Genomic DNA, 11,702 nt, shown 5'->3' with positions numbered 1-11,702 from the left:
AAAATATATGTATATATACAATTTTCTCTCGCTTTATACAAATACAAACGCACTTTATACACTTGCGTTTGTATAAAAAACGAGAGAGGCGAGGGAGAGAATGAGAGTGGTGAGCGAGATTCACCAGGAGAGAGGTGAAATAGCAACAATTTGCTATGAGGTACAATTAAATCAAACTATATTTATAGCATTTAATTTGAATTAATAGTTTGATATTATATACAATTTTCCCTTTAATAAAACGGCCATTTTGGCCACCATATTAAATTTTAAAAAAAATCCTTAAAAAATAATTTTCAACATTTATTTATTTCTTAAAAACTACTTATATCTAAAGTGGCTAATAAATTCAATTTTATTTTTATTTATTGATAATGGATTATTGATTTAGCAATTTTAGTAATAATTTTAATTTTTTTTATATTGGATTATCAATTCTTAACGGTTTGAGATCTTTTGAATAGGTTAATTGATAAATCGATAGTAAATTAATAAATTATATTTATTTCATTCGGTATATAAAGTCATGGTTTAGTTTTATACTAGTTTCATATTTTCATTTCTAACTGTCTATACATGTGTTAATGTTTGTTTTTAGCAAATGCAATCTATCAACTCATGTATATGATTCATTTGATTTGTTATCTTATTTCCAAGTGATTTTCAATATTTTTACTGTGTGAAATCTTAATAGTTAAATCGATAATCGAATTGATAACGATCAATAATGAATAATGACAAACTCACATCTTAATAGATGTAAGTTAAATCGATAATCGAATTGATAACAATCAATAATGAATAATGATAAACTCATATCTTAATAGATGTATACTCCCTCCGGTTACTTTTACTTGTCACTTATTTCTAAAATATATCTTCATTCTTTACTTGTCACTTTTAACATATCAAGAAAAAATAATTATTTTTTCCATGTTTTACCCATAACATTAAATATTATTCTCCATATTATTTTTCAAGATCCAATATTAAACATTAATTGGTAGGAATAGTGTGCTACAATACCTATATCAATAATTATTTTCCCAGAAGGTGCCAAAGCAAAAGTGATAAATAAAAATAAACTAAAAGAGTAATAAATTAACATATTTGCAAATTGATAACCAAAAAGTCAAAACGATAAACTTTAAATTAGAAACTCTTTATAACAAATAAATAAATAGTTCTATGATAAATGAAATGACGGTTCTACCATAGGTGATGGTATAAATACTTCAAAATTGTAATCTTATGGAATATTCTTGAAAGTTCAGGAGGAACATACACCTATTTGCATTTGATTTTCAGCAAAACCCTTGCTTATTTTCCCTCCCAAAAAGATAGTGCGAATTTGAAGTAAAGATCGAACGGAGGAAAAGGGGAAAATGACACCAGTAATGGCTGCCGGTGCGGTGGCCAAACAAGCGGAACATCGGAAGCAAGATGGCAATGTTCTCTTCCAGAATAATCAATTTATCGCTGCCATTCATGCATACACGGAGGTGACAGTTGTCTTTCTTTTTTTGGCTTTTTTGTTCTCTAATTTCTGAATGGATTATCTAGGCTATTACCTTGTGCCCCAACGTTCCCATCTATTGGATCAATCGCGCTTTGTGCCATCTGAAACGCAAGTAAGCCCCCACAGCCTCTGGGTTTTAGTGATATCTTATGAATGTTCATTTATATAGTCTTTATTGGTTGATAGTGCTGGACAAGCGTAGAGGAAGATTGTAGGACGGCTGTTCAGCTTGATCAGAGTTCTGTTAAGGTGCTAACTTGTAATTTCTTTTTGCATTCGCCTTTCTGTTTCAATGATGAATGGGATCTTCATCTAGTTTCTCCATTAACATTCCTATTTCCTTTTGCCATTTTGGGGGGCCATGTTGTTTTTCGTAAAATCCGTGTAGTTGAATTTGTAGGAGGTCAGAGCATTGAACTCTTTTTAAGATCATTTCACTGGCAACACAGATTATTAGCAAGTATAAAATTGCTGTTGTATTTCTTAATCGTTTATAGGCTGCAACAATCACGCTTTGGTCAATAAGAGGGTGTCACTAGAGCCATAAAGTACTAAGACAAATATCTTCGCGCCAGTGTCAAAGCCACAGGTGGTGCCAACTAATATTTCTGCACTGCTCTAGTTCGTACAGGCTGTTCCGAGCCCTTCTAACATTCTTGTCCCTATCATCCTTCTCTCCACGTCATTCCGGCATAGCTCCCTGATCTTATTCTCTCTAGCGATGCTTCTCTGAAGACGACCTCTCGGGATCCTTACTCCAGATAGCCACGTAGTTCTAATAAACTTTCCCTTAATGCACATGTAAAGATTGCTCTTCCTAATGTGTGATGATTAATCCTCACGACAATACCTAGTTTGAATTATGCAATGCTATAAATTTACCGGAATACGAAAGAAAAGGGAAAATAAGTTGCTTGCAAGTGTAGTCAATTTAAACACCCTCTTAGTCTGAGCATCTGCCGCTTTTAAGCTAATAACTTTTTTAATACCAACTTTTATTCATCTCTCCAAAGGATAATTCATGAGCTTTGAGGGAGCTGTAAGATATAGGCCTCCCTTATCTAGTTTGATAGATGGCCAACCAACTATCATGATACAAGAAGATGAAGTAAATGCTACTCGCAGAAGAATATAATGGACTAAACCATAGTCTAAAAGAAGAGATTCCTATACTTGAGGTAGGATACCTCCAAAAGTTCTTACCAAATCTACAACTGTAACTGTGAAGCTTGATCTGCATTGATCATGGAAGCTCAAAAAAATAGTTCTGACTTTTTCATGTTGGCAATGCGAGTAGCTGGAAGGCTCCATCTATCCACAATCACTAGACCTTTGATAGGAGATGGTAAATCCAAAAATCATGATACAATTTGGTCTGAGGCAGTGAGTGACTCATAGAAGCCAGACTATCTGCAATTTTGTTGCATTCCCTGTAGCAATGTTTGAGAGTGAAGCTTGAATGTTCCTTTCTCCTCTTGAACTCTTCAACTGTGTTAAGATGTCCCACATCGGTAGAGGGATGGGAATTTGGTCTCCTTATATGGACTCGGACAAACCTCCCCTCATGAGCTAGCTTTTGAGGCTGAGTTAGGCCTAGGTGTCATATCGTTACATGGTTGTAACACAAAGCGTCCAAGTAGTACAGTTGTTCCCATTTACACAATCAACTAGAAGTTGTGAATCACTTTTTCAGCTCCTATATCATGCAAACCATTACTTAAACACCACTGAATGCCAAAAAGTAGGGCTGTTGATAATTGCTAGTTCCCTTTCCTAAGACTAGGCTATAAGCAAAAAAGGAAGCCTCCTGCATTGTCCCTAATCACACCATCACTCAGTGTTTTAGAAAGCGAGAAGTCGAAAAAAGCGAGGTCTCGCTTCACTGAGGCGAGAAGCTTGAAGTGAATCACACTTTTTTCAACTGAAGCGCATTTAATACAAAAATAAAAAATATTCAATTGCATAGATAAATAACCAAGAGCCTATAGAAATAACATATTAGGCAAATCTTTCAATTCTTACATTAAAAAGTAAAGGCCCAAGTCATGTGCGTCCCCTTGAAATTGTCCACATGTTTCACTTAGACACATTAATTCATACTTGTACCTATTGAACACTTCAACCATAACAAATTTATACCTATTTAACATAAAATAACAATCAATTAAAGACAAAGATGCGTGTATCTCAAACGCGAATACATAGTAGATGGACCAAAGAAATAATGATATGTGGCCATTGGATCCAATTTTAGCTAGAACTCGATTTAAAAATGCAATTTTTTTAAGTAAAAAAAAACTTATTTTTCCACCGTTGTCGCCACCGGCAGTAAACCATCGTCCCCACCCACGCGCTAACCCCTCACTCCCCTTTCATTCTGATCACACCAGATGATCAGAAAGTCTTATTCTTTGCTTTCACCTTCTTTTCAACTAATAACCATTTACCACATTTACAAGGAGGAACAATAGACTTTCTCCCGAAAAATAAATTAGTTTTTATCACTCTTGTTATTACCATTTTCAAAAATAAAATAAAATTGAATTGTATCACTCTTGTTGAAAATAATGAAACATTGCCAGATTTATTTTGGTTAGCATAAATCTACTTTTGCTGATGAATAAATACAAATAAATAAAAAAAATGCAGGAGAAGAATTGGAGAGGAAGGGAGGAGGTGGGAAAAGGTCTATATTGCTCGGACTCATCAAAAATATCGAGGGGTGCGTGGCGGATCCTCCAAAAACAGTGTATTTTTGAAGGATCCGACACGGGTGCGGCAACATTTTGGGGAGTCCAAGCAACTTAGGAAAAGATAAGTTGCTGGGAGGGGATGGAGGAGGAAGGCGGTCTTCTTCCTCTTTTTTTTTTCAAGTTAATTACTTTTTTCTTTTTTGAGGATTAGTAATGTTAATTACTTTTTTCTTTTTATGGTTAGAATTTGTGTAGATGCTAAAAAAACAATATTTAAATTGCTTTACTCTCTTAGAGAGAGTGAAAAACATGTTTTTTTGCCATGTCAGTGGTTTGGGTCTAATTGGAACATTTTTGAACAATTAAGGTGTTCAATAGGTATAAGTCTGAATTAAAGTATCGAAGTGAAATATGTGGACAACTTTAAGGGGACACAAATGACTCAAGCTAAAAGTAAATAATAGATACTAGAACTAGATAGTCAATAATCCTCATAACATATTAACCAAATGCAAATCTGAGGTCTTTGTGAAACTCAGTCTCCTCTACTTTTTCCTCGGAGTCAGTTTCAAAGTGTGAATATTCATCCGGCTCATTTCCTCATCCATAGGCAGCATTTCCTCTGTTCTAACATAGACATTCTCACTTACATCTATGTCTTTCAGAGGTCCTTCAGAAAGGTTGATATGAAAAGGTTTAGGAACAATAGGAGCACTGGCCAGAGGGACTTCAACACCTTTCCCAATATTGCAGGAGATATTTTGAATGATCTTGTTTTCCTCGAGTGGTTTGCGTTGAGAAACATTATTTTGCAATCTATATTGAAGTTAGGATCATTGATTCCAGTTTCTTCAATGTTTATTAGAATCTTCTCCAAAATGATAGGACAACCTTAGTCTTTTCTTCCTTCTTTCTCCCTCCTCCCTTTTCATAAGGTGGGGCAGTCTTCACAAAGAGGAGTCTCTTTTAGTTCTCATGATCTTCCTTCAGGATTGTTTCTGAGCTATTGCACCTTCTTAGTCTTTCCTTTGGTAGTAACTGATTTCTCTTGTTGTGAGAGCTCTCCGGAAGCTTCTTTATTTATCTTCACTTCTGTAGCCCCTTCCATGGTATTCTAAATGGCAAGAACCATCTTGTCATAAATTTTTGTCTCAAAACAAATTTTTGTTTTCCAACATATTTGTAATTTTAAATTTCTCAGCATTTTGCTCTTGGTTTTTGTGGTTGTTCTTTTTTTGTTCTCACCTTTGACTCTCTCAACAATGGCCCAGCCCTCATTGTCATCAATTTTCTCAACTTCCATGGTAGAGGCAGACCATGTTGTTAGGACCTGTATTCTTGTTGTATTTCTGGACTTCATATCAACTGGCTTAAGAGTAGTTTATTCCCGGTTAATAAAGTAGACAATTTTCAAGAACTTGTAAGTGTTCTGGGATGTGTGTTGGGTTCCCTACATACTACCTATTGGGGGCTATCTTTGGGTGCTAAAAGTAAAGCCTTGCAAAAGAGGTTTGCAATAAGGAAGGGACAATACTTATCTCTAGGTGGTAGGGTGATACTAGTCAATAGTGTTTTGGATACTTTTCCTTCTTAGTCATGTCTCTTTTTCCTTCACCTAGCATGGTAAGGAAAAGGATTGACAAGTTCATGAGGAATTTCATATAGCAAGGCAACAATGAAAAAAGGGCACTCCACCTGGTTAATTGGGATGTTCTTATCAAATCCAAAAAAGATGGTGGCCTTGACATCATGAACCTAAATGCTCACAACCATAGTTTACTAATGAAGTGGTTATGGAGGTATAATCTTGAAATATATGCTTTATGGTGAAATGTCATTCATGACAAGTATGGTCAGGATGGCCAGTGGTGTTCAAAGGTGGTTGTGATCCGCCATGGTGTAGGTCTGTAGGAGTCAGGAAAGCAATCAGATTCCTCCGGTCTTTGATGGCCGGAAAAATTAGATTAAGAGTGGGCAATGGAATGAAAATTCTTTTTTTGGTGTGATTGTCTTGGGCTTGGACCTTTAAAGGAACTCTTCCCTGAATTCTTTAGCATTGCCACTATGCCAAACATCAGTCTGGAATCAACAAAAGGAGTACACAGATGGAATATTACTTTTAGAAGGCTACTGCATGATTGGGAGCTGAAAAGAGTTATTGAATTTTTCAAGACCTTATAATTCCAAGGGTTCAAAGCTACTCACATTCACTTATATGGAAGCCCACTAGTAAAGGAACTTAGTCTGTAAATTCAGCTTATAACATCTTATTAGGCACAAACAGTCAACTAATCAGTGGCCATGGAGATCCATTCAGAAGATGAAGGCTCATTTTAAGGTGGTATGCTTTTCTTGGCTAGTAACAAGAAATGTTTGCCTCACACAGGATAAACTTCAAATAAGGGGATTCCAACTATGTTCTAGATGCTTTTTGTGCAGAGCTGCTGGGGAAAAAATAGTTACCTATTCATTCATTCTCCTGTTACTGGACAATTATGGCAATTATTCTTGAACATGGTAGGAATCAGTGATCAATGCCAGCAACAAGTGTTGATTTATTGAAATGTTGGAACCAGAATGATGGGGTAGTTAGTCAGAAAAATTGGTGCAACCTTGTCCATGCTTGCATGTGGTGGACCATTTAACTATAGAGCTTTTGAAGACAAATACAATTTTGTGGAGAAAATCAAGATGAATTGTATATTTTTGTTTTATTTTTGGTGTAAAGAAAGCTATCTCAGGAGGCTGAATCACTAGTTGATATGATAGGATCCTTGTGAAGCAGTAGTCTAAGCTTGGTTGGGATTTTGTAGTGTCTTTTTGGCTTTTGCACTGTTATGGTGCAACTTTAATATATATATATATATATATATATATATATTTTCGGTTTTTATTTTTCTAAATCCTAAACCAAATCAAAAAAACAAACAAAGTAAATTATAAATCCAAAACCAAACCAAAAAACCAATCCAAATAAAAATTTACATACTATCTCTGCTGTCGGATGTACTGATGATCTTCTCCTCACCCTTCTTAGCCAAATCTCTTTCAATGTTAGTAGGGTTCATAGGTTCTTTCCTCAATTCAGGATGTTGAATTCTACATTTCACATCATTGTGTCCCTGGATTTTGCAATGGTTACAATATTCTAGGACGGTCTCGTATTTAACTTTTTGTGTGATGATCTCCTCATCCCTCCAAGCATTTGTGATTGCAATTTGAACTTCATACATGAGTGGTGTGAGAAATATAGGAGAAAATATATTATTGAATTGTGTATCTACATTATTACATTGAGATCCTATTATAGACACTACATTGGAATCCTTTTCCTACTAGGATTCCTATTCTTATTCCTATTCCTATTCCTATTAGGATTGTATATACTTATTTCTATTCTAACATCCCCCTCAAGCTGGTGCATACAAATCATATGTACCTAGATTGTAACAGATGTAATTAATACGAGGACCAGTGAGGGACTTGGTGAAGATTTCTGCAAGCTAATCATTTGACTTCACGAATTTCGTAGCTGATCATTTGACTTCACGAATTTCGTAACAATATCTCCTGAGTATCTTTTCTCTGTCAAAGTGACAGTCAATCTCAATGTGCTTAGTCCTTTCACGAAACACTGGATTTGATGCAATATGAAGAGCCGTTTGATTATCATACACAAGTTCCATTTGACCGATTTCGCCAAATTTTAGCTCTCCCAACAACTGTTTGATCCAAACTAGCTCACACAGCAACTGTTTGATCCAAACTAGCTTAATATTCTGATTCTGCACTAGATCGAGCAACCACACTCTGTTTCTTACTCTTCCACGACACCAAATTATCTCCTACTAAAACACAATATCCGGATGTCGAACGTCTATCAGAGGGTGATCCTGCCCAATCAACGTTGGTATATCCAGTGATATGCTCATGTCCTTGATACTCAAAGAGTAGACCTTTACCTGGAGCTGACTTTATATATCGCAGAATACGAACAACTGCTTCCCAATGACTATCACAAGGGGAAGTCATAAACTGACTTACAACATTCACAGAAAAAGAGATGTCAAGTCTAGTCACTGTGAGATAGTTCAACTTCCCAACTAGCCGTCTATACTGTTGGCTGATAGAGGATATTCTCCATATCAAGATTTGATCCCTTAAGATCTTAAAGATAATTGTTGTAAGCTAGAATATCTTTTTCTTCTTTTTAGTAAAATATATGATTTTATAGAATCCCAGATTTCATGGGATCTAGGTGATTCTGTTCCACAATCTCTCATGTATATAAAGCCTTGTATATGACATAGAAAGATATGGATAAAATTATTGAACTATTTTATTCCACATGGTATCAGAGCTTTAGGCTTATTCCTTACTAGGTTTATTCATCTTGTCTTGAAATATATTTTTTTTAATCTTTATCTGGCCAAAGATTGAAACCATTCAAGAACCATGCCAGAAAATGTGACTGCTGCAACTATTCCAGCCTCTGGAACTGTTTCTGCACAAAACATTCAAGCCTCTTATCGGTTGAATGGAAAAAATTACCTTAAATGGGCTCAACTGGTTCGTACCTTTTTAAAGGGTAAAGGGAAAATACGACACCTTCTTGGTACAGGACCATCTAAAGAAGACCCCACGTTTGATGCATGGGATGAACATGATGCAATGATGATGTCTTGGTTATGGAACTCTATGCTTCCAGAAATCAGCGATAGCGTTATGTTTTTTAGCACCGCTAAGGAAATTTGGGATGCAGTGAAGGAGACGTACTCTAAAGTACATGAAAATAGGGAGCTCGACCTGTCACTGAATATTCTAACTTTTTAAAGGGGTTATGGCAAGAAATGGATCATTATCAATGCATTCAAATGAGTTGTAAAAATGATGCTGTAATTCTGAAAAGATTTATTGAAAAAGAAAGGATTTATGATTTTCTTGTAGGATTAAATGCAGAATTTGATTCCGTGAGAGTGCAAATCTTAGGAAAAGAAGATCTTCCATCATTAAATGAGACAATGGCCATAATACGAACAGAAGAAGGACGGAGGAGTGTTATGTTTGAAACTCAAATTAATGAAGGATCAGCTCTAGTAGCAAAAGGGACAAGTTCAAAAGAATCTGAAGTTTCACAATCGGAGAGCACCATCAAGCCCACGGGTTCATACAAACCGCCATTCAATAGGGACAATCTTTATTGCACCTATTGCAAAAAATATCGGCACACCCAAGAGAGATGCTGGAGACTCAATGGTAGACCTCCAAACAGAAACAATAGTGATAGAAAGCTTGCACATTTAGCAAGCAACCCTCAGGCTGATGAAACAAATCCACACTCAACTTCAGCAGGTAGTTGTTCATTGGCCTTCACAGGTATTTCTTGTTCTTTTGTTACTAATGTCTCAGACAAACTCTCCAATATGGGTGGTTGATTCCGGGGCAACTGATCACCTCTCATCTCTTCATATCATATTCTCCTTCTCCTAGCTATAAAAAAATAACTATAGCTGATGGTTCAGTTATAACTGTAGCTGGACAAGGAGACATACCACTGTTGATACTTAAAGATATCCTTCATGTCCCAAAATTATCTGCAAATCTCATTTCTATCCAAAAAATCAACAAAGATTCCAAATGCCAAGTAACTTTCTTCCCTTCATATTGCTTATTTCAGGAACAGAACACGAAGGAGATGATTGGGCGTGCTAGTGAGAAAGGTGGTCTTTATTGTCTGGATGTCCACACACAAACGGGTTTCCTATCCAATTAGTCACAAAAGAAGTCAAACTCCATTTTCTCTTATTCATAGTGATATTTGGGGACCCTCTCCCATTCTTAATATTTCTGGTGCTAGATGGTTTGTGTCATTCATTGATGATTGTACAAGAGTTACGTGGATCTATTTGCTAAAGCAAAAATCAGATGTTAGTTGAATTCTTCCCACCTTTTTTAATCTGATCAAAACCTAATATGATGTGCCTATTAAAAGATTCCGATCTGATAATGCCAAAGACTACTTCAATCAAACACTCTGTCTTTTCTTCCAAAAAGAGGGAATTATTCATGAATCTTCATGTGTCAAATCTCCTCAACAAAATGGGATAGCAGAGAGAAGAAACGATTGTTAACTTGACTATTACTAGATCACTATTGTTTCATAAAAAAGGTGACCAAAACAGTATTGGGGGGAAGCTGTCCTAACTATTGCACACCTTAGTAACAGAATGCCATCAAGAATTCTGAACTTTAAAAGTCCACTTGATACTCTTAGGAATTTCTTTCCGAATTTTGAAATTTCCAATAAATTGGTTCCTAGAATCTTTGGGAGTGTTGCCTATGTTCATATTCATTCTCAAAATAGAGGCAAATTAGACCCACGTGCTCTTAAGTGTGTTTTCATAGGATATTCTCCTACTCAAAAAGGTTACAAATGTTATCAACCATCATCAAAGAAATTCTTTCGTTTCAGCTGATGTTACATTTGATGAGAGTGAATCCTTTTTAGGTCATTCTTACAATCAGGGGGAGTCGTTGAAGGGAGAGGGACCTCTAGACTTGTCACTATTTGATTTTTCTATTTCTGGTCATACCAAATCCTTGCCCGAGTCATCATTTCTTCGGTCACCTGAGTCTCTAAATTCAAATGAACTCATTGAGTCTCCTAATCTGGATATAGATAATGAAATTCTAGAAAATAATCTACCATTGCAGGTTTATTCCAGAAGAAAGAGGCTAATTGATCAAACTACTCAGCTGCAATCATCTCCTAAGGTTACTGCTCCTAGTACCCATCTTGCACCTGTTGAACCATCAGAAACACCAAACCAAACTGATCATGAAGAACCTAACCAACCTAATGATCTTGACCTTCCCATTGCCCTCAGAAAAGGAACCAGAACTTGCACACAACACCTTTTGAGCCTTTTCATGACATCAAAATCTATCCCCAAAACATAAAACTTTTCTCTGTAACCTCCACACAATTCTTATCCCCAAAAATTTGTCTGAAGCATTAGGAAACAAAGAGTGGGAGAAAGCTATGAAGGTTGAAATGGAAGCATTGGAAAAAAAACAGAACTTGGGAAATTGTGGAATTACCAGAAGGGAAGAAGTTGGTCGGGTGCAGATGGGTGTTTACTGTGAAATATAAGTCAGATGGGTCCATAGAAAGATTTAAAGCACGTTTGGTAGCAAAGGGTTATACACAAACCTATGGAATTGATTATTTGGAGACTTTTGCCCCTGTGGCAAAAATGAATACAGTGAGAATCTTATTGTCATTGGCTGCAGTTTCTAATTGGAACCTACAACAATTTGATGTAAAAAATGCCTTTTTACATGGAGACTTGGATGAGGAGATCTATATGGAGGTGCCACCTGGTTTTGAAAGCAAGAAGGGAAGGGTGTGCAGACTGAAACAGGCACTCTATGGATTAAAGCAATCACCTCGTGCATAGTTTGGAAGATTTACAAAGGTTATGATCAAG

General features: G+C 36.0%; 1 protein-coding gene and 1 pseudogene across 1 annotated transcript; both read left to right on the top strand.

The window, feature by feature from the left end:
• Nucleotides 1–988: 988 nt before the first annotated feature.
• The window catches only part of LOC102580240 (E3 ubiquitin-protein ligase CHIP-like), a 32,965-nt pseudogene continuing 22,251 nt past the window's right edge, over nucleotides 989–11,702 (top strand).
• On the top strand, nucleotides 9,046–9,953 carry LOC107063392 (uncharacterized). Its single transcript, XM_015315229.1, has 2 exons — nucleotides 9,046–9,588; nucleotides 9,890–9,953. Exons 1-2 carry the CDS (start codon nucleotides 9,063–9,065, stop codon nucleotides 9,922–9,924), a joined length of 561 nt encoding a protein of 186 aa, XP_015170715.1. The 5' UTR covers nucleotides 9,046–9,062; the 3' UTR covers nucleotides 9,925–9,953.

Source organism: Solanum tuberosum, unplaced genomic scaffold, assembly GCF_000226075.1.
Source record: "Solanum tuberosum cultivar DM 1-3 516 R44 unplaced genomic scaffold, SolTub_3.0 scf00326, whole genome shotgun sequence".
Lineage (NCBI taxonomy): Eukaryota > Viridiplantae > Streptophyta > Magnoliopsida > Solanales > Solanaceae > Solanum > Solanum tuberosum.
Note: the sequence above shows the minus strand (reverse complement) of the source record. Positions and strands in the feature narration are given on the sequence as shown.

Coding starts and splice junctions, on each gene's coding strand:
- LOC107063392 (XM_015315229.1), top strand. CDS start 9,063: ATGGATCATTATCAATGCATTCAAATGAGTTGTAAAAATGATGCTGTA. Junction 9,589..9,889: donor TTGTTCATTGGCCTTCACAG/GTATTTCTTGTT, acceptor TGCTTATTTCAG/GAACAGAACACGAAGGAGAT.